The 24,149-nt window shown below is 40.2% G+C and overlaps 1 protein-coding gene across 12 annotated transcripts in view; it reads right to left on the reverse strand.

The window, feature by feature from the left end:
* Nucleotides 1–22,836, reverse strand: part of MTF2 (metal response element binding transcription factor 2) — a 38,004-nt gene extending 15,168 nt beyond the window's left edge. For 11 of the 12 annotated variants that reach the window (XM_068952476.1, XM_068952474.1, XM_068952469.1 and 8 more), the window contains exons 1-10: nt 22,563–22,836; nt 10,623–10,821; nt 10,399–10,480; nt 8,802–8,897; nt 8,327–8,427; nt 7,841–7,989; nt 6,086–6,181; nt 4,619–4,687; nt 3,631–3,754; nt 193–260 (exon numbers count right to left, since the gene is read on the reverse strand). In XM_068952476.1, coding sequence (XP_068808577.1) covers nt 193–260; nt 3,631–3,754; nt 4,619–4,687; nt 6,086–6,181; nt 7,841–7,989; nt 8,327–8,427; nt 8,802–8,897; nt 10,399–10,480; nt 10,623–10,821; nt 22,563–22,567 — 989 coding nt within the window. In that variant the 5' untranslated portion in view covers nt 22,568–22,836. Of the gene's footprint in view, nt 1–192; nt 261–3,630; nt 3,755–4,618; nt 4,688–6,085; nt 6,182–7,840; nt 7,990–8,326; nt 8,428–8,801; nt 8,898–10,398; nt 10,481–10,622; nt 10,822–10,918; nt 11,153–22,562 lie in introns of those variants that run through there. The other variant, XM_068952477.1, reaches the window with a different exon arrangement.
* Between the last annotated feature and the right edge of the window lie 1,313 nt (nt 22,837–24,149).

The raw sequence follows: 24,149 nt of genomic DNA on the forward strand, positions 1-24,149 counted from the left end.
TGATCTAGGTTCCACACGAACTCCAATAGCTACGCGATGATATTCTGAAACAGAAACAGTATTCAAAATTTCAGGGTCATCTACAGCCACAGCGATCATCAGACAGAATGAAGGAAGGAGACTGAAAACTGTAATCTACATCAGATTAAAAAAGGGAAATAATATTTAGAACAAGAAAAATCAACAACTTACATGGTCTTGTAGTCATTTAATGCCTCCAGTACATGCTCGTATCTTTCAGATTTTGGTGTATCTGCCAGCTGTGAATTATTAAGAAAGGATTTAACCTGTCAAATTCTTCAGTAATAAACAGACCCTGTTTACTTTGAGTCACTAAAACTATAGATTTGGATGTGAAATACATTTACAAAATATTCGTTGTGGAAACTGCTGAACCCCAAAGGGTTTAATAAAAGTCATTATCCCATATATTCTGTGGTTTACACCCACAGAATTTACTCCAGGATCCACCCCAGGCCAAAGAACATACATTTCACTTGTAAGAAGTACAAGAAAAATATCTCTTAAAGAATTCTGGTATACTCAATATGATAAAAGCTTGGCTTCCCAGGTCTGCTAACAGAAATTCCTGAATGGTATTAAGTACTCCCAAACTGAGATCGTGAGCAGAAGATAATCACATTGACACAAGAATGTTAATTACTTTATTGATGATAATGTTAACAAAAATCCTGCTACAGGGCCTAGTTCCCATTTTTGCAAACAACATTCAACATGATACAAAGATACAAGAGGCCCTGACAAGTTAGAATAAAAAGCGCGCATTCACTTTCATGCCTCTCTTGCTGAGACCCATCTACGCACCTTCTTGTATCAAAGCCTTAAGCAGTCCCTACCAAGTTACCAGAACTTGTAATCTTTAATCTGAAAAATTAAATAATGCATGTATAAACTACAAATACAGAGACCTGAAGTACTATGGGTATCATGGTGACTATAAAGAATTGGATATAACATTTACATAACAGACTTTTAAAAAGAATATTTGTTTTTATATTCAATGAGACAGCTATTTTTAAATTCCAGTGAAGATACCATGTTTCAAGTTGTCATGCCAAAACGTTCAAAACTGCATCCAATTGGGTCTGTCGTAACAATATCTTTAATTATACAGTTTACAAATAGTTTATAAAATGTTACTATTAATATAAATACCACAGAACAGACTATACAACATGGACAGCTTGAAAAAAACTCAGATACTTTCTAAAGAATAAAATTCTGACCACACAGGGCAGATCCTTTAACACTTTGAGCATTCCTAACAGCTAAAAATACACTCATAGAAAAAAAACATTTTTATACAATTTTGGATGAGATTCACCAACAGTCGACCTGACTAACAAAGGTAAGGGAAAGAGTCAAACTATTTTTGCCAAAGAAAGTAACAATTGTTTTTCAGATATCTTTACCAGATGTATTCAGTACAATGCATTCTTATCCAGTCTTGCATCCATGCAGCTACTAGCTACAGAAAACTACAACGCTTTTATTGCATCCTAAAAAACACTGGCCTAGGAGCTCTGACAATTCCATCGCTTACTCCTAGCTTACATAGGGGTAAAAAACTTTGCTTCTTATTCAATTAAAACTAGCTAAAGAAAGAACCCAAAAGGTCATTGTTGACAGTGGCAAGCTACTTCACAATGTTACAAAAACCCTAAAACCTTTAGTATTGTAGAACTTATTCTTCCTATGATTAATCTCTGCTCAACAAAGAAACAAGATTAACCAAACCAGTAAAATGCACTTGCCTCAAATTTTTCAAAATACAAATTTTTTCCCAACTTAGTGAGAAAGGTTGAGAAAATCGTATCAGAATAATTAGTCTTCAAGATTTCTTCAACCCCGCTATTGTGCATTTATTCAAAACCTGGGCCTTCAAAAATGTAGCCTTTGGAAATGAAAAGAAGAAAGTTTCCTTTGACGGTGTAGAAATACGGCTTAAGGAACTGAAAGTACCACTTCACAGACAACAGGTGATTTTCCCTGTTCTGGATCTCCTCTCTCCTCCTTTCCCCTTATAGATTCAGAGGTGTGTGTTTTTCAGGGATGGAGTGAATGGGGAGGGCGGGAAGAAGGACAAAACAAGGGCTGTAGCTCCACATCTTCAAAATGCCATGTGTGCGCCAAGCCAATGGCAGATAGGTAGTCCCACTCTCCTCATCCATACCATGGCTGCTCTGACCTGACATTTTTACATGAAATTATGTTGAATTTACAGAAAGTTAAATTTTGTGACATAAATATTCACTTCTTCTGTACATCTCTCAATATTAAAAGAAACAGAAGTCAAAATTAAATACCCTCTATGCATTTGTCAAACTACACTGTAAGCCAGACAGATCATTTCATTCTACTTTCTATTATCACATTTTGTGTAGGCTTTTCTTTAAAAGCCCGTGACTTGGTATGATAGAAATTATTAGACTTAGCTAAGAGATGTCATATATCTCACAGAAGTAAACCAGATGTCTCATTTACAATTACACTAATGATCATTTTGCAGTAAAGCTTGAATATTAATGTTTCTCTTATAAACAAAGTTCTGTCTCATACCGTCTGAATACATGCATTCTGAAGTATTTTCCATTATTTACGAACAGAAGTAATAGGTGTTACTAATCTAAACCAGAAAAACATACGTTTGATTCTCACATTGTGGCTGCTAGTAGAAATGGATTACAGATGTATGAATCTACTGAAAAGAAGTATAGAAGTAGGATGTACTCCTGACATGAAACTTTCAAAACAGTTAAATGTTACCTGCATTAAAAAATTTCAAAACCTAAAACAGTTTTCATACAAGAAAAAAGCCTCTACTAATAGTACATCAATTTGAATTTAGCCATAAATTTCGCATTGAACCCTACACGCAAGAAGAAAAAAGTACCTACACTGCTCCTCTTAGTTAAATATGAAGTCAATTTGCGTGGGGAAATGGATTTCCGGTAATGCTAACATAACTACTCAGTAAATCAAATTGCTGGAAAAATAACTAGCATATCAGTGAACTAAGAACAAGATGCCTTGACAAGCAGCAGAATCAGACTGGAAAAGGATCAAAACAATCTTTAGACCAGTAGACAGACAGACCGTATCCCCTGTTGGGAAAAGGGAGAAAAGAGGAAATCGTTGTGTACAACGATTTGTCAAGTATTACACCTAGAGATTTTGAAAATGTCTTCATACTCTCTATATTCTATATTCAATTCTACATTCAGGTTTTCTGGTCTGTGCACATGCAAATATCAAAGAACGACATGACAATTATAAAATTAAAACAAAGGAAGACAGATAGATCGATAGATATGCAACAGAATTAATAAACAGTTGAGTCTAAATAAAGTTGCCATGCAAACAATAAACTAATAATTACCTGTATCACTTCAGAAATTTTACAGCTCAGAAAAATGTACACCGCTTAAAAGCACTCTATTTCTACAAAGAGATTAAAGATGCTCTCCTCTTCATTTGGGTTTACAGATTTTAAGGCAATAAAGGATCTAACCTCCTGCATAAAATTGTTCATAGGTCCCACATCCCCCACTAATTTGCAGGACATATGCACCGCTACGAAAAACAAGAAAGAGTATTTCAATTACTTACTTCACCAGGATGCAATCTATCCCAGTTTTCATTAATGTATGCCATGAGTTCAAGCTCTGAATCAAAGTATTTCTTCTTATGAATAACACTTAGGTTGTAAAGGCATAGATGTGCTATATCTACCCTAGAATTCAGAAATATTTGAATCAAAAACTGAGAAAAATATATTTAATTTTTCACAACCGTTTTGCCTTGAAATAATTTAGTATAAAAGATATTAGCACAATATGGCTAGAGGAATACAGAGCACAACTTGAAACACTCTCAATCCAGGAAAAAATATTATGAAGTCTTTTGTCATTTGTCGTCCTTAAGTGACTCCTTCTGTTATGAAACTTATTTTTATCTCTGCCTCATCTCATTGTCATGATCTTCTTTTAGGCTCCAAAACTGGTTCAAACAGCAGGGTACTTAAGTGATTCAGAATTCATACACAAATGCATCGATTCTGAATTCATATAAGTACTTTGGTAAATTAACATTTAACAAAGTAATTTTCACCATTTATTTGTTAGCATATATATCCATCAAATTGGATATTATTTCTAATAAGAGCTACAGTTAAAAGATACCAAACTACAACTAAACTTTAAATCTCATCCATAAAACTACTATGGAATGTGTCAAGATATTTACTCTTGTACTCATTACATTTTGCTTATCTAACGGCAGTAGTCTAAACCTGCAAAAAGGACTTTGTTTAGATGCCTTGATCTTCATACACGCAAGAAGCCTGCAGTTGCTTGCAACTTAACTGAACAACCCCAGGAACAAGTCCCAGGAGCATGCAATTACAATATACCTGTGCATTTAAAGATAAGCTTTGAAGGGAAAAGTGTATCTACTCACAGAAGTAGTAAGGACAGCTCAGGAGATCAAGAGAGCAAGTGTATTTCCTTATTTGCAAGGAGACTCAAAACATCAAAAAGAAAAGAAGAGCAGGTATTCAACTCACCCTTTTCTTCATTTTTATTTAATTTGTACTTACCATCTCAAGGGTAAACGTTTGAGGTATTCTGGTCCAGAACTGCAAACTGAGCAAACGAACGTATAAAACCTAAAAATATATACATACGTATGTATGTGTGGGTGGGTGGGTGTTTGTGTACACACACACATTTAACGCTTTAACACACGGCATGTTATGAGACACCTCCTCATCATTCCAAACAGGACTCTTCCAATTGTTTCTCAAAGACAGATTGGGGAAAAAATTCAAATAAGCAGGCTAGAAACCCAGCCATATGATGCTTGAGAGCTGCCTAGTCCTCCACCTCCCTTCATCCACTTCCACAATGTGCGCTGTCCTGTATCTGGCCCACTCAGTATTCCTGCTTCCTAAACTCCATCTTCCAAGTCTTCCCTCTTATCTTCCCAGGGTGGGATGCTCCCTAGTACCACTGTTCCATACTCCCTAAAAAGTCCCCCAACCTGTGAACGTACTGGTGAAGATGCTCCCTAACGTCCCCACTCCGTCCTTGCAAAGGCAGAAACCTTGGCAAATGCAGAAACCTGTGCACAAGTGGAAGCATGCATTTAACAGGGCATTTCCTAGGCCCTAACTCATTTTCTCTACACAAACATTGCAGCACAGCTGAGAGCTGAAAGAAAGTATGAGAGATAAATGAATGAGATGCTCCTGATTCCTCTCTCTAGTTTTCCTCCTCATCTGCTCCTGCTGCTCCAGTTCCCCTTAAAATGAAAGCACGCACCAGTGCCCTTGCTCATTTCCTTTACTCTCCTCTCACCCCACATGAGCAGAGGATGTACAGAGTTCTCAGCACCCTAACTCAGCACCCTAACTATCCTCCCAGCTTCTCCAGTTCCCTGTACTAATAGTTTTAAGTGAGCAGGAGAAGATTTGGAGGGACTTAGCACTGCCAGATGGGGATAGGCATACAGATGAACTACAGGAGCTGGAACAAGCAGGGAAATAAAACCAAAAAAAATCTTATCTATCCTAGTCCACTAATAGTGAGTTCCAGACTGTTGCTAGGTATCCCCTACTGCACACACACACATACTCACAGTCTACCTCAGAGCATGGTGCCTGTTGCATCGGGGACATTAGTCACCTACACAGTTGGAACTTGAAGCCCATATGTAGCTTACAGGCCCACTGAAGTGGCCTGCTTTAAAGCTTCCTGTCTCCTAGTAGCCAGTGCCTAGAGTATAATGGACTTCTGGGCAAAAGGAAGTCAATAAGAGTTTGAATTCAACTATTCACTGATTACCTCTTTCTCCCCAGCTTTTATTTATTTTTTATAGAGATGACAAAGTGAAATTTCCTGAAACCTGGACACATGCTTCATTTTGTCCAATCTTCTACACAAAACATATTCCAATGTTTTGGAAAAACTGTCATATTATGGATGCTTTAATAAAAGTTCACATGTGAGACATACCCTCTGCATTTTAAATAAAGACACCATAAAGTACAGGTCAAGTTTCTTACCTGTCACCAAAAAGCATTGGCTTTTGGAGGCACTGCACACAAGCCTCATGAAACCACTGCTTACATTTGCAGCACTGCAACATCTTTAGGTACCAGCTTCACCAACAGAAAGAAAAACAAGATGTATTACAATAACTTATCGAAAATGGTACATTTAAATTAAATAGCAAGGAACCTTCTGATTGAACTGACTTTCCCAGTTCACAACAAGCACAATCATCTGTAGGGATATGTCAGTAACGTTTAGTTCCATAATGAAAAATGTCTAGACAAATTTACTAGAAAAGGCCTTGAATAATAAGTGGTAGTCTAGTAAAACTGCATTTGAATTAATTGAATTAAGTTGTTAAATAAAAACTGAATTTTCTCTGAAAATGACCTTTTAACTTTCAATAAGAATTCAAGAACTCGATTTGACCCCCTTCCACACACTGGATTAGCTTCTTCGCTATTTTCCAAAGCAAGGCACAGCAGCATTAAGTCACAAACATTTGTCCTGACGCTTCAAATATTTGAACCATCAAACTGAACCTCACAGTTTATGCCTTTTTTTCTCTTTTTCAGCTTCTCCCTTGAGAAAAGGAACCAGGCAAAATAAAAACTGATGTTTGTCCAAGTCTGTAAAATTCTCAAACCAGAGCTCTGTATATGGGTAAAAATTTAAAAGATTCACTTCCTTGTGGGACTTTGACAATATCGCCTTGAGATCTTCAATGCTACTTTAATAAAAATAATAAACAATTGTTCTGCCACAAAGTGTTCATGAGGTAGAAAATGTCCAAGCCGCATTCACTCATCCATGCACATACCAGAGCATTTATCTCTACCTGCTTAGAAGTCCTCGTTCCTCATAAGAAAGAATAGACAGAGGACAGAGAATAGTAATGCCTTTATAAGAGGAAAGAAAGCCTTCTTTCCCACAGTAATTGAAAAACAGGGCATGGTGTTAAGGTAAAATCAGATCGGATCCCATGTTATAGCATACTACATTACAGGAAGTGCATACTACTGATGTAAGGAAACAATGCAATATAACTTCATTAATGCGAGCAAGGATAGCAAGGCATCTGTGCGGGCAGTCTTATTAAACTGACTTTAGCTGAAAAATTCTAATGAGGAAGTGGTGACATCTAGGATAAAAGAGCAATTAAACACTCCATTTCTTTTTCTGGGAGTCACTGCTTGCATATTCAAACTTAATTTATCTGGCAGTGCTTTATACACCTGTCTTTCGCAAAACATCTGAAGAACTTCAAAATACATACAGTCGTCTAAGCTAACAAAATTTAATAAACTGATCTTATATTTGTGACTAATGACAAAGAGCTGTGTTAACACCTAAAGACCGAGGTCTCCCCCCACTGATTCACAGAGCAGTTATCACCACAGCCCGTAATTGCAAGGAGGTCAGCAAACACTTCTATCCAACCTCAAGCACAGAACAGTAGCAAGGCAACAAAATTATGTTACTGTCTTTTGTAGAAGGAACTGTGATGTTATCTGATAGTCACATAATAAAACTGAAATAAACAAAAGAGACTTGATGGAAGAGTTTAAGCCATTAATAATATGCTTCCCATAAGATATTCGCCATAAAATATTAATTTCCAAATTCCAATATTCATCAAGTTTAATATCTAGGCACAACAGAGATAGAAACAAATTTAAGTTCACAAGTAAAATTCTACAGAATTGAGGCCAAAGTTTGCAGCCGCTTTATGAAGAAAAGTTCGTATGGAATATCTGTTTACTTACTCTCCAGGTCCTCCACAATAGCAGTAACACTGCTGGACATTGGTTTTATGACCTGCATCCCATTCAAGGTCTGTTGCATTATATGGCAATGTTTGTTTCATGACTTGCAGTGCTTTGGCATTTGGTCCTTTCTTAAGCGCGCCACCCCTCTGGGCCAAAATAAATGCATACATTTATAAAGACAACAGCATGTTTCCAATACCTTTTTGAAAGTTATAAAAATTTATACGTAATCAAATAAAACACTTCCATCTGTGCTTATGTTTTAATATACTAGCTTATTTCTTTAAAAATAAATTGAAAACCAAATTTTGACTATTTCTAAAATAAATATTAATTCCCAACATATAAAACTTTACCATATAGATTAAGGTTAAAAAAGGAGAAATCTCTGAAAGAGGCTAGTCTTTTATTTTTCAGTTTCAACCTCAAAAAAGTATGCAAGCAACATGGGATGTATTAAAAAGTGTTTTTTTAGAAACACACCTTTGTTGTTGTTGCAAAAACGCACTGTCGACAGAGCCATTTATCATCCGAATCAATCACGCTGGAATCAATATTCGGTGTGTGACACAGCTGATGATAACCTGTATTAAAAATGACCAACCAAAGTCTTATTATAAGGGCAACGGAAGCTTATGCAGAAATAACTGCATATAACTTTAACGCAACTGCAATGCATTATCTTTCATTAAGTACCAAAAATCTCATCAAAAAGATCAGTACCGCACTCAAATCATCTTAAAATTTCTTCGTGGAAAAAAAAAGAACTTTACTTATAGAACAGGTGTTAGTCACTTTAAGATGGATTATCATTATTCACTGAGCAGTTAACAGCCTCTAAGGGCTATAAAATTTAAGATGAGTTGAGCAGGGAGTCACAGCCAGACAAATATCCCCCTTCATAAAACAAACCAGTGTGTCTTTTAAAGTGCAGCAAATAGAAAAAAATTCTAGTTACCTTGACCACATTTATCACATATAACCATTTCATTCGGTGCTTCTGAATACTCTTCCTGACATATCGTACAGACCATTTCCCCACTCTCAGTAGCTCCTAAACAAAGATGAAAGTGCAATTTTTTTTTCAGACTACATCTGCAGTTGGAATGGTCACCATGTGTATGGCTTTTTATTGTCATTTGCGTTACAGATCCATGCACTGTAGCAACAGATTGTTATAGAGCTTAACCTCCTAACAAAAAAATAAATTCAGACATTTTGTACTGACTATATTTTTCACAAGTTTTTACGTCACTTATCATAGGTTATAGGCTATATATTTTCTATTTACTATGCTGTCAATGGTTCCTTAATATCAATAATAAAAAAAAAATGTGAATAAAGAATGTTAATGCAGAATCAAAAACATGCATCAACAAATCCTATCTGGACGACTGAGAGATTTGTTTAATGTGGACAGTAATTTGCATCCTTTTCGTATAAATATTATATGCCCGATTTGGTGCATATCTTTAAGACGGATCTGCACAAGACACTTTAAATTTAATATTGAACTCTAACACTCCTACGAAACGTGCTATTACTTCTCATATGTATCTGCAAACGTACAAAACCACACAATAAAAGTAGAGTTAAGAGACAATGTTAAATTGTAGACTGGAAAAAAAAAATCTTGCTCCAGCGTGCTGCAAATCAGTGTAAAAATCTGGATTAAAATGCACGTTATTTGTTCTAGGTGTTATATTGACGCGCTAATGCTTAATTGTTACTGTAAATGAATCAAAGATCATAAACTAATACTACACAGAAACAGAACAATAGCAGTATTTTAAAAATTTATTGGAAACAAAGAAGTATTTTTGTCATTATGAACGCAAAGCTTACCCTGTTAGCAGATAAACTGTTTATCCTAAACATCAAGAAGCAGTAAGAGCCAGATCAGCTTTTCATTGTTTTTATGTGATATTCTAACTGATTTTCAGATACAGTCACTACAATTGTCATCCACGCTTCATTAGAATTAGATTACCAAAACACTTTCCACTCCCCGAGTATTTGAAAATCAATGCTAATGCACAATGCTATCTCACTTGGTAACTGAATATTTCTTTATAGTACATGAGAACTCCACAATCTCTAATGGTTTGCTATGTGCAACAGCTATAGCATTACATTTAAATCTGAAAATCCCCTTCAAACCTGATATTATCCAGCCTTTGCTTGCCATGTCATATTGTTTCAACTGAAAAAATAGGAGGACACAAACTACAGCCTTAGTGTAAGTGAGGGCCTGGAACTTTCTATTAAGATAGAGTATTATACTCTGCCCCCATCCAAACAAATTCAAATGTGATTATTTTTAAAAGTACTTTCTCTTCCCTGCATCTAGTTATGTGAAAATAAAAACTAATTACAAGGATAAAGAGTTGTTTGAAGAGGAATTTTTTTTTATTTACCTAGTTGACAACGTCAGGTCAAATGAAATTACACTATTCTTTTGTATTCAAGAATATAATGTAACCATTTATTTTAACAGATACAGAAATCTACACAAACAAAATACCAAACAATGACTACTTCATTGAAGTTCTTGCCTGTTTGTATGTCCTTCCAGAGAACCCAGGATTTGGAACTGTCTTCAAATATAATGAAGCAGTTCTGTTTCAGTTTGTTTATCTGAAAAAAAAGCAGTGGAAGCCATGTGTAAACGGACTAAACAGAAGAATGTATTTAATACTAAATAAGCGAGACAGTACTACTGTCATATTTAACCAACATATGATCCTGCAAGACTCCAGTCAAGTTAAAAAATATTTACCTTTTTGATAGTTCCAAGATAAAACAAGCCATCTGACCATCTAGCTAGGACATCCTGACCTTCTTCAAATTTACACAGTGGCTTTTTAGCTTTCTGTCCATCACGTACGGACAGCTTGGTCAAGGATGCTGAAGTCTTATGGCTTCGACGTAGAGGAGACCGCTTATGGACCAGTGAATTACCCACCCCTGTAGAGTCTCTAAAACAAGGGAAGCAAGAGAAAAGGTAAATGAAATCAGGGTAAAGAACGAAACCATGCATTTTCGATATTAATATGATTTTTAACTAGAACTCACTTAGCTAATGCCAGAACTTCAGGTAACTAAACAACCTGGTCATGTTTTCAGATTTTATGCAGCTTTAGTGGTAGAGCCCCTGCAACTGTGAGAGTCTACGAATTTGAAAGAGACAGATTTATATAAAAGAAAAATCTTCCATGAGACTAACAAATACGAAGGGAGGACAGGGAGGAGACAAACTTTCCAGCTCATAATCTCTTCATAAAGTCACCAGAGCATGAAAGAATACATCACGAACATTCAACACAGGATTACCTATGCAAAATTAGTCACTGATGTTAAAAAAGAGCACTAACAAATTTCTAAAATTCCAAGGAAATTAAGAGGGGCCCAAGCCATTTCTAACCATTTTGCTTTAGTAGGGAGAGCAGTATTAATGGGGTACTTTGCATAGCTAGCTACTCAGAATCAAAAAAAAACGGGGTATGGCGGTGAGGAGATTAAGAGCTCAGGCTGAGCACTGTGCTAACTCAAGGTCTAAACCAATTCAGGTACCTCCTGCACCACGTTACACCACATAAACATAGCTATAGAGATTTCCAGGAAAGAAGGAATTTCTACATGTTGAATTTCTAATGTAAAACAGTTTTCCTCTCCCTCAGAACCAGAGAGGAAAACAGGAAGGAAGGAAAAACAAGAGGTCTTTTAGCCTTTCTTCAGATAGGAAACTCTAAATTATAAACGACTTGGATCAATAATCAGCGTCTTCTTGTAGGATACTGCAATATATAGCCTCTTTGTAAATAAATATATCTAAGCGTACGTAAGAATTAAAAAGAAAATATACAGGAACGTCCCCCACATTCTGAATATCAAGGAACTTTCAGGATAGACTAGCCTACTGCTACCAAACTTTACACACTATGCAAAAATGAGAAAAACATAGCAAATTATAAAGCAGGACCAAATAATGCTTAAGAAAGAATCTTCACATGTGATACATATTTAAAACTGAAATAAAGTTACCATTCCTATATCCAAATACTTTTTCTCTTTGAAAACTAAATGTGTGTATATGATACAAACACAAGGATAGAGTGAAGTTAAGTGGGACAGAATCTATTTGAAAGATCAAAGTTCCACCTCGCTCAGGATAGCTTAGTAACGTTATTAGCACCAGTAACACTTGAACTAATCAGAAAGCACTAACAAGATAGGAATTATAATAGTTTAAACTATCAAAAACAAGCAAGAATGCAAAAGTTTATCTTCTAGAGATCAATCAACATTTGTTTGTACTAAAAAAATAAAGTAAGCTAGATACAAGAAACTTAGGTAGCTATTTCAAATATAATTTAAACTAGCAAAAGCCCAAACGAAGACCTGACAGGAAGAGCAGCCATACTAGGCCAGACCAGTGTCCCACCTAGCCTGGTAGCTCTGGCAACTTCACGCACTACAGGGCCACCAGTTTCCATTCTCCCTGCCTGGGATCACCAGAGAGGAACAGGTAAAACTCTCCTGGCCTCTGGAAGGTTGTGGCAGATCTGCAGAAGCAATATCCGTATTTTTTTTTAAGAGTCTTTCATGGAATATTACTCTGTAAGCTTTCCTCCTTGTTTTATTGAACCTGTAAAGTAGCACAGTTTAACTACGTAAGATAAAGGAGCACCTCTTTTTGCTTGTCTCACAGCTGGCATCACTTTGCTTAGTTCATAAACTATCATTCTCCATCTTCTCCCTTCATGTCCCAGTAATGGTTTTCAGACCCACCCAGGCATATTTCCAAGATAAAGAATCCTACCAATTCTGTTCTCTGCACGTGAAAGCTGGTTAATATGGCTGCTACTTCTCTCCAATTCTACTTTATCCTGTGATAAATGGGCCCGGATACACACTGCATTCAACATACAAGCTTACAACAATAATTTAATAGCATGGCAGCCTAGCTCATTTTTTATTGTCTATTCTTTCCTACCAATATAACATACATACATATAACTTAGGCACACACAGGCATCAAGTTTAAAATTTCAAAGAATGATTGGAAGCCCTGGATTCTCATTTTAAGTGCTAGCAGTCAGTTCACAGTCTACTATTTCTCTTTTACTTCTATTTTTTAGAAGTATTTTTAGAAGTATTTTTAGAAGTATTTTTAGAAGTATTTTAGTATTTTTAGTATTTTTATTTAGAAGTATTTTTTAGTGTATTACTTCTATTTGCACTAGATTTCATTTGCCATTTCATTATCCAGCCACACAGTAGCTTGAAGCTCTTCCATAATGTTTGGCCAGCGACCTTCCACGTTATTCTGAACAAGCTCATACCAATAGAAAATTGTGATTTAAAGTTACTACCTTTTGCTCATCATTGCAAAAATTTCCCCCCATAGTAGCTTTAAAAATTGTAAAGAGCCTCTGAAGCAGGACCCCTTGCCCTTAACATTTGTTATCACTGCATTCTATTCTAGTCCTTTGTATCTGCGCAACCATTTATATATCCAAGCACCAAAAAGGCTCAGGAACAAATCTGTTTGAAAAATAAGTCAGGGAACAGAAAAAAAAATTAAGTTTGAATCTTCATCAGTTCCTCAAGCCTGACTATGCAGATATCTATCCAAGGCAGTACAAGGCAAGCAAGTGGAGCAGGATTAGCTCAAAGCAGTCTAAAAACATTTGCTAAGCTATGGCCTCGTTCTTGCTAACAATTCTCTGCTTGGGAAGGGCTCAGCATTAAGACGCATTAAAAAATTTAGATGCAATTTAGAAGCTTCAAATTACCTCTATGATCTTGAGTAAATGTATTAAACAGGTCAATAAACTCTAGTGTATATCTTAGACCTAGTGACTTTGCTCTAGATGCTTTAATGGACCTTGATACAGCTTAAAGAAGGTTTTGACAGGAGTACTCTGTTCTACAGCTTCACAGAACATTTTTCATTTATTTATTCAGTTCAATTTTAAAGATAAACTAATATATATAGCTGAAAAGTAGGAAGCTTTCATACCTTTCTCACATCCTGGAAAAAGAGAGTCAAGAACTTGGACACAATAAGCATGAAGACAAAAATCAATTCATTTATTAAACATCAGCTAGCAAGGATTTTCATTTAAATCAACAAGCAAGGTATTTTGATAAGTTTTACATATAAAAAGATGATTAGATGCTTTTGAAGTTTTTTTTTCCTTGAGTGAAAGAAAAAAGCTTGTCCCAGAACTCCATTCAAGTTATGTTATAAAAAAGTGTCTTGTGCATCATTTTCTGTCATAAAACATTTCCGAGATGTCTATACATTGACTTACATAACAGCCTAAATTCACAATAGCTACTTCAGACAGCGAAGGATCTTGACTCACACATAAAGATCTGAGCCAATAAAGCAGACGCTTCTCAGTTGTCCGCATTGTTCTTTTGATGGAAGGTACCACTGCTGAAGTGATGACTGAACAGCTCATGAAGTAGCTCCTGATCTGCTGGTTTTCAATTTATTATAATAAATAGGGTTAGGTTATTAACAATAGGCTGACAGTTGTACCTAGCTTAGGAGTTGCTTTCCATATACCTTCTGGGAAAGATTACATAAGAAATTCAGTATTGAGCAGTATAAGAATTACAAGCTTAGAACACTAATCACTTTCCAGTCTCTCCTGCCACAGGTCTACGTAGCAGAGTACCAAAAAGTTGCACCAGCCATGAACTTCCTACAGAGATTTTATTTTAAGAGAAAAAGCAGTGAGGTTTATTTCTTGCTTGCCAACTTGAAACACCTAGAATTTGGATCAGTTTAATGTTTTCCAGGAATTTGCTTTCAAATATTCCTTAATATTCTCTCCATAGCACCTTCCTACCATCCAATTTAAAAAGATGCCAATAAAACCAGCAAGGTTTAATCTTAAAAACGTCCGAGAGCTTTTCATTGCAAAACATCTAACAGACATGGTCTTACTTGTTTTTCAGACTCGGCTGATATAAAATTCTACATTACCTCATTTAACTTGCAGGACTAAATTATACTGCATGTCATACAGCATGCATAGCTGCATGTATTAGGCATCATGTTTTTTGTTCACTACTGCGCATGTTGTGGCTGTATCCTTATTCAAGCACTTAGCCACAAATACACAAAGAAAGTACTTAACAACCCAGGAGGTCTTTCAGAAGTTCTTGGGGGGGGGGGGGGGGGGGAGGAAAAATCAGTAAAATTCATCTGCCTGGCAAAGTACGATTCAGAAGAGTGCTCTTTCATCATTCCATGAGAAGGTGATTGTATGAAGTACTGAGAACGTTCACTTTTCAGCCCTGAGTCTGGATCATAACCGTGGCTATTTAAGTCAGACCTTCTACTTATCTACTTAATTAGTTTATAATATCATGCTGCAGTATCAGAAGACAGTCAAAGCTAGATTTTTTGTGTTAAAGTGATTTGTCACTTTCAGGAGTAGAGAGGCTAAATGTTTGTGCAGTGCCTGACTCCCGTTTCTGCAACAGCAATCTATAAAAGGAAGAAATAGAAAAGCCAGGAAGAGGAAGAAATGTGAAGAGGCTAGAGGATGGAAGACTGAGTAATCTGCCTCTTGTCTCCAAGTGACTTTTCTCCTCAGCAGTACTGCTAGGTTAGGTCTTTCCCACTCCTGTACTCTTCCAGTTGTATCAACTGCTCCAAGACACTCGGGGTGAAAAATAGTCTCCCCCTGCAGAGTTATTCTTTCATCCATCTCAGTCAGTTCACCAATCTGTTACACAGAATGGTTTGTCAGCACAACAGAGCAAATGCTAACAAGCAACTGGGGACAGGAACTCTTTCAGCTGGCATTGCCAAAGGGCACCATGGAACTACAGACTGTTTCATTTATAATTCATGCAATTTTTAAATTTCTTTGCAGAGGACTGTGTGATTCACAAACACTGATAACAGTAACAGATGAAAGCTACCCTATGAGTACATATATAATATTTGGAAGCAAGTTTAAAAAAAATTAATGTTAACAATTGAAGTGCCCAAAGCATATTAAGAGGGAATTTTAATCTGCTGAAAACTCATTCAAGTTGGACTTAGAGATAGTTTATTTATTCCTAGTAAACAGGAATCACACCAAGGGGAAGCTGGGCTTGGGAGAGTCCAGCAAGTTTAGCAGAAGGAAGTTTAGACTAGAAATCACACAAACTATACACACTATATCTTACTAAGACAACTTGCATAGATCTTAAAGCTATCTCAAAACTGGAAAATGTACTATAACATAAGAGAGGAAGATTCAGTGGAAAAAACTTGTGATAGCTAGATATATTCAATTTAAATTTGGATTAGAAGCAATTTCACCCTTTCAATCTCAATTTTCAGTGTCCAAAATTAGAGGATACTCTTTAACTAAACTAAAACCCAACCCAGAACTACGAATAAGCACTATAAAACGCAAATAATCTGTTCCACTCGCCTTGAGACAGGAAAGTTAACATTTCACAGGCAATGAAGTGTGTGTGGGGAGGGGGGGAATGTAATCTAGGAAACATTCAGAACAGGCAAAACTGAGGGTACAATTCCACATGTCAACTGAGCAGCTTGCTCCCCTCCCACCAGTTCTGGAATAACAGGTGAAATTCTTCATGAATTTCTCTATCCAGTTTCCCTTCCCTTACCGTGGATTAGTTTTCTGATATTTTAAACAATTTAAAGCAGCTCACTGAAAGGTCTTGAGACTTACGTAAGTCAACACCAGGTAGGCAGCAAGAGCTCAGGCAGAAGCTGGCAGAGAAGAGAAACGAACGTTTCTGGGAGCCACAATATTAGCCAGTTCAACCAGTGCTGCAAAACCAAGCCCCAACACCATGGTTCCAGCGCAGCTACTAGCCTAACTGTTAGCAGCTAGGGAAATGTTCGATCCCAGACATTTTCTTCCTGCTTTCCTTGCATCATCTCTGCCATCTATCAGATCTCATGTTGAACCATATCTGCTCACTGTGTCAACAACATCCCTTCCCCCCTACACCCAAACTGACAGATTCAGATAGGCCAACAGGGAAAACAGACTAAATAGGATAAACCTAACTTTCAAAAGCCTCAAATTGGTCTGAAAAAATACGTGCAATTCAAAAATAAGAATTTCACTTTGCTTTTCATAACAGCAGGTTTGTGATAGAAGTCATTGTTCCGCTTAAATATGAGCGGCCTACTATATCAGTAAGTCACCATGAAGTTTCATCACCTGGCAGACAAACTTTCTTTAAACTAGAGTATGTACCACACATCTTGACATAGTGTATCTTGTTATACTACTTCATGTAGCTGAAAGCATATTTGACTCCCAAGCTGCTGTGTCACAGAACATCTGTAAGAAATACTTTTAACTCCTTACCTTTACGCTGTTTTATATTCTAGTACAGTAAAGCCTAAGCCACATTACCAATTGTACAGAAGAAAGGATAAAGGGACTCTAACCTAAGCATACTACAATCTATAAAAAACAATAACGGTCAGAGGAGAAGAAACATTCTCAAAATTATTTTCAGTTTTTACAGTTGTTTAGAGTTAATGGGTGGTTCAGGTTGGAAGGGATCTCATGAGGTCTCTAGTCCCACTCGACACAGGGTCGGTCACAAGACCAGACCAGGCTGCTCAGGGCTTTATCCAGTTGGCTCTCAGAAACCTCCAGGCGTGGAGGCTGCACAACCTGTCTGGGCACACGTTCCGCTGGTGGACTGCCCTCATGAAGAAGGGGAAAAGTTTCATCTTTATATCCATTGGAACATCTCTTATTTCAACTTATGTCTATTTTGTCTTGTCCTCCTGCCCTGCACCATTGTGAAAAGGCTACTTCCACCTTCATAATCTCCTCGTACGAGCTGGTTAGGTCTCCCCAAAGCAGTCTCTTCTCCAGATGGAATGAGGCCGATTCCCTCAGCCTCTTCCCATAGGGCAAGTGCTCCAGTCCCAGACCATCTTGGGGGGGGGCCCCTCCACTGAACTCACTCCAGTTTATTGATGCCCTTTCCCTTCCCCCCCACCCCCCACTGGGAGACCCCTACCCAGTCACAATATGCTAGATGTGGCCTGATAAGTGCTGAGTAGACGGGGATAATCGCTTCCATCAGTCTTCTGGCCAAATGTCTTTCTAGCATGGAACAGTTTGTAGGCCTAACTGCTAAGCAGCTCAGTGGGCTTTGGGGACTCTTCTAGTTCTTATAGCCATTTTAAAGCAGAACTTACCTGATTTAAAAAAAAAAAAAAAAAAAAAAGGTAATGTGATACATCTCTCTTTGAGAGCATAGAACTATTTAAAAAAAAAAGGAGGTGAAAAGATATTCTGTGATTACTAGAGAGTTCTTCCACATGTCTAACCAGATAGAGGAAGAATTTGGAGCAAATATGGTTGCCAAAACGTAAGTCTTTTTTAGAGCATTTTTAAAAGTCCTTTTGGAATCATGTATTGCATGACAATTGCTTCTTATCATAATGGGTAGTATTGTAATCAACTTGATAGTGTTGAGAAGTAAATGAGTTACAATTTCTCATCTTGCTAACAAGGACCAGCCTGTATATAGAGTGGTTACCCTGATATCATTGATAGGACAAAGGGTGTGTGTATCTTTTTTTTTCTTAAAATGATGTATGATGAATTTGAGCACTGCTTTCTTGAGTGGCGGGTGATTTGGCTTGCTGCATGTATTTAAACATGTGAACTTGACCCATATAAGCCTGTGAGACCTGGCAGGCTGCTTTTGAGTACTCAGATAACCGTCTAATATCCTTGCAAGGCTGCTCTTTATCTTAGGTTGTGGAGAACAGGGGTGATCTGCAAAGACTGGAGAATGGCAAATGTTGTACCCATTTTCAGAACAGGCCAAAAGGTCAACCCAGGGAATGACAGGCTCATTAGCCTAACTTTGGTCCCCAGGAAAATCATGGAGGGAGTCCTCTTGGAAGATATTTTTGCACACATGGAGAAGGTGGTGACTGGTAACAGTCAGCATGGATTTACCAGGGGTAAATCATGCCTGACCAACCTGGTGAAGGCTGGCAAGCAAGGCTGAAGGAAGAGGCTGACAGGAACCTCATGAAATTCAACAGGGACAAATGCAAAATCCTGCACCTGGAAAGGAAGAACTACTAGCTGAGACTAGCTGAGGGGCAGCTCTTCAGGAGAAGCACACAGGGACCTGAAAGACAAGCTGAACATGAGCCAGTGGTATGCCTTGGCAGCAAAGAAGGCCAGTGGTATCCCAGGCTATATTAACAGGAGCAGAGCCAGTAGGCTGATGGAAATGATTATCCCCGTCTACTCAGCACTTATCAGGCCACATCTAGCATATTGTGACCGGGTAGGGGTCTCCCAGTGGGGGGTGGGGGGGAAGGGAAAGGGCATCAATAAACTGGAGTGAGTTCAGTGGAGGGCCCCCCCCCAAGATGGTCTGGGACTGGAGCACTTGCCCTATGGGAAGAGGCTGAGGGAATCGGCCTCATTCCATCTGGAGAAGAGACTGCTTTGGGGAGACCTAACCAGCTCGTACGAGGAGATTATGAAGGTGGAAGTAGCCTTTTCACAATGGTGCAGGGCAGGAGGACAAGACAAAATAGACATAAGTTGAAATAAGAGATGTTCCAATGGATATAAAGATGAAACTTTTCCCCTTCTTCATGAGGGCAGTCCACCAGCGGAACGTGTGCCCAGACAGGTTGTGCAGCCTCCACGCCTGGAGGTTTCTGAGAGCCAACTGGATAAAGCCCTGAGCAGCCTGGTCTGGTCTTGTGACCGACCCTGTGTCGAGTGGGACTAGAGACCTCATGAGATCCCTTCCAACCTGAACCACCCATTGATTCTATGAACTATGACCATCTTTAATGGATTGATTCACAGCACGAAGAGAAAGAATGCACTTTTCCTAGTGGCTCCCTAACTTCATTATATTATAATACAGTCATTTGGCATTTTGGCTTCATTTGCTCATGATTTCCCTCAGAGAAGAATCAACTAAAAGTGTTTTTTTTTTTTTCTTTTGCACATCAAATAGAATTAAAACAGTCTTTAACAAATAATTACATAACAATGTATTACCCTATGTATTGTAGCATGTAGGGAAATAGGGCAAGGTAGTACTTTATTGTAATAGCCATTTGTAGAATGACTTGGGATTGATCATGTGTTTATACACAAAGAAGAGGAAGTAGGTAGTATCAAGGAGAGACTAAGGGTATGGTATGCCGATGCAACACACCTCGCTTTTAATCAGATCTTTCCTTAAACGTATACTTAGCATCTCCTTTAACCCAGCTATTGACTTTCTGGTTTCCACAGTATCCAAATACAGCGTGCCCAGCAACATACCTAAAAGAGTACAGTATGAGCGTGCGTCCAAGCAGTAAATGAGATCACAGAGCACATTCTGACTTGCACTGGGGAGAGAGGAGAGAAGGGGAAAAATTCCACAAGCAGTCAAAAACCATGAGGACATATTTCCTCCTTTAAGGCCATTCTACAGGAACAGCGACCTTTACAAACGCTCCAGTGAAAGAAATACATAGAAATTGATTTATTTTTTAAAAGGATGAAGTGTTATTGTCCTCTGAAATATTTAGTGAATGAAGTGTGTCCAGGTTCATCAGGAATGCTGTCATCATGAATTCCCCTTCTCTTAAAGAAAGGGAAAGTCAAGCTTTTCAATTTCCCTGCTTAACAGAGTTCCCATCTTCTAGGAAAAGCCTGTCAGATTGAAATCGGGATCCTTCAACAAGTTAATTCAACTAGTTTCAGTACTTTCAGCGACAAGTATCACCCTGCCCAGGGACCCATCAGCAATACCCATCGTTTTACCATTCTTCTCCTGGTTTGTTTTACTCAAAGACACACTTCCCCTCCATTTCCTGCAAGGAAGGCCTGTAAAGAAGGTGAAACCAACTCTGCAGCAAGCTCAGAGGTCAGTCATGCAAAAAGTGCTGTCAACTCACAAACTAAGAGAAGAGAAAGATTTATACTGGCTTTCACTTACAGATGTTTTTCCCCTCCAAACTTTCTCTTCCACAACTAACATTAGAAGTATAAAACACACTTTACAGCAATTTATGATGCTTCTAGTACTAGCTTCATCCTCATCTATCTCCAGGTTATATGGAAGGCCACCCTTTACCAGCCCATTCCTAGCAAATGCACTGCAACTTATTTGTTACAGCTGTTCTCATACACTCTGCCTGATCTCCTAATGCATGGAAGAACAAACGTAACTGTATCTGAGGCTAGTCTTGATATTGACTGGGAGTGCAACCTTCAACTGTTTTTAAGTTATATATCTAAGCAATTGGTAAACAAACATATTAAGCCAACTTTTCAGACAACTGACATCAAATTCAGCATTCTTCACCGAGCAGAGATAAGAACTTGTTGAGAAGTCACATAACTATTTTCCCAGATAAAGATAACTGTGGAAAGCATTACTACATTTTACTCTCTAAGTTTAGATGCACATCTCACTAGCTTGTGGCTCCCCACAAAGATCCTTCTAACTCTTTCACTACTTTATTACGTCCCTTCTTTCATATTCTTAGTCTTTGTGCCCCCTTAGTCTCTTTTCACTGAAAGTGAAAAAAATTAAACATATTAACCTGTATTCTAATATTACAACACCTATTCTCCTCTCAGCCTCAAAGGCTTTCCAATTAACTGCAATTTGAGCTCTCCAAGGAGGGACAAACATCAGCTTATTAGCTTTTTACCAACCTGACTATAAACCACAAAAATCAGTGAAGCCATTTTTTCATTATTCTGTGCTTGACAGTTTCGGTATAAGGTATGAATGACCTACACCGTAGGTCAGAAGAAGATCATGCTATTATCCATTACTATGTATTACCTAATGTCCTGAACAGAGCCAAACCATCAGAAATTCAAGAAATAAGCATAAGGTTACACTGCATTCCTGGCAGGCCCTTTCCTTTTAATAGCACCCAAATGCTTCTGAGGTGGATGACAATCCCTAATATTCCAACACTCGATATCAGTGTCCAGACTGTCTCACACAGTAGCATATTGTTCCCACTAACAAAAGTACCAACCCAGTTTTTCCACAAAATTCAAGCATCACAGATAAGAAAATATGTTGTTGCACATCCTTTCAGCCAGCAACAGTTCCCACATTTCGGTAGACTAAAACCGCAAGTTTTCAGCACATTTGAATCGCGCTAGTTTGACAGAGACTAAAAGAAGAGGCATCACAGAAGAAAAAGCAAAGTTACCAGCAGCCACCACCACCTCTTTTGTGTTGCTCTTTTACACTTGAGCAAATGCAGCCCATTCGGCCAAAGTCCTTAAGCAAGACACACAAAAAACCCAGCTGGGGTAAACCCAGCGGCAACCGCCCGGCTGCAACACCCCCGAGGCCCCCGTTACAAGGTCTCCTGCCTTCGCTCCCTTTGTTTTGGTCACGGAGGAGCACCACCGGCCCCTCGCTCGCCTGCCACCGGCCGCCGCAGAGGCAGCTCCCGCCCCCTCTCCCCCCGCCCCGGCCTCCGGGGCCCCCGCGCAGGAGCGGGGCCCCTCGCACCCCTCCCCGCCGGCGGCCCGACCCCCGTGCCGGCGGCAGGATGCGGCCCGGGGGGCCGCAGCTGAGGGGCGCCCCCCTGCCCCGCACCTCCCCCGCCCCGCGCGGGGCCCGGCGACGCCGCCCCCCACGCCCTCCCCCCCGCCGCGGGGCCCGCCCGCCCCCCGCACCCCACCTCATTCGGTCTCTCCGGTGGTGCCAACCGCCTCATACAGGGAAATCAGCCAGCTCAGGAGCCCTCCCCCCGGCGCCCCGGCGCGGCCGGGCCCTCGGTGCGCAGCGGGACCCCCCCGAGCACGGACCCCGCGGCGAGGCGAGGGGACGGCGGCGGGGGAGGGGTCAGACCCGCTTCACAGACAGCCCGGCTCCACCGCAGCCCCTCGCCATTTTTGTTTCCCGCGGAGGAGAAGCTGGTGCATTGTGGGAGCACAAAGAGCCGCGGCCCCGCCCCGGCCGGGCCCCGCCTGCGCCGACAGGCAGCTCCCCGGCCAGGGGGCGGGGCGGCAGCCGCGCTGCGGCGGAAGGACACAGGTGAAGCCGAACCTTGCCCGCTGGTGAACAAAGAGGGACTACTTTAGGCGTGCTCGCTAAAGGGGGGGGAATATCCCTGCCCGCGGCCGGGACTCGTTACGGCAGCGCAGAGGGGTGCGCGCCGCCCCGCCAGCCTCCGCCTATTGTTCCCTCGTCGCACCTGTGGCGAGGCGGCGAGGTGCCGGCGGCGCGGCGCGGCGCAGTCCCGCGGGGACCCGCGCAGCCTGCCTGCCCGCCCGCACCGCTCTACCTGCCCCCGCCGCCCACCTGGGCTGCGGGCCGTGAGGCGGGAGCCGGCCCGTCCCCTCGGCGCCCCGCCGCGGCGGGGTCGGCCCGCGCGTCTAGAATGATCCAGGGAGGGCGGGAAGGGCCCTGGCCGGCCGGGGCAGCCGGCGTCGCGCCCCAGAGGGCAGCCAGGCGCCCGCGGTGTCCTCCCCGGCCCAGGTAGCAGGGGCTGCTCGGGGGGGGGGCCTGCTCACACCAAGGGCGTGAGGGTAGACAGTCTGAAGGAGAAGCTCCTCTGCAGTCGCAGTCTTCGAGATAACTGCCATTTTAGGAGCTGAGCTAAAGTTTAGTTTCTCTTTCTAGCAGCAGCTGTGTTAGCGAACTGGAATAGGCTTTTCAGTTTTCATCATCACCAGCAGCTTGTTTTTATGAAGAGTTCCTTAGGCTTAGCGCAGCCTCAGCAGCAGCTCTGATTAAATGCAGCAGTTGTACAGTGACACACAATAGAAAGTTTGCCCCAGTCCCATAGGGGCAGTTCCTTGGCACAGTTCAGACCTCTAAGCAGTAGTGGAAATGCAAGTATTTACTAGATGGGATCTCGCACGGGCAGTCTGGCCTGTTCACTCTGCCTTAACGTGTTGGCTGAGCTTCCACAGAAAGATCAGCCATTGGAAACGACACTGGATCTGTTTGCAGACCCTCTCTGACTCCCTTTGGCCCCCTGACGTCTCCAGGGGTGCAGTACAGTAGCTTGCCAGCCTCCCTGGGTCAGTGGTCCCCAGGAGGGTAATCCCTGGGTGCGCATGGTCCTGAGGACAGCAGGACGTGGAGGCAGCTTGTCACCCAAAAGAGGACCAAAGAGAGTGATGTTTAAAGCAGATGAGTCTGAAAGAGCTGTCATTTTTACACCTTAATCTGGCCGACTCTGAGGGGTGTCAAAGTAAAACAGTAAAACCTGAATCTCTTCATGATGGCAATTGTTTAAAATACAGGTTTTAGGGAATAA

This window comes from Struthio camelus, chromosome 8 (genome assembly GCF_040807025.1).
Source record: "Struthio camelus isolate bStrCam1 chromosome 8, bStrCam1.hap1, whole genome shotgun sequence".
Taxonomy (NCBI): domain Eukaryota; kingdom Metazoa; phylum Chordata; class Aves; order Struthioniformes; family Struthionidae; genus Struthio; species Struthio camelus.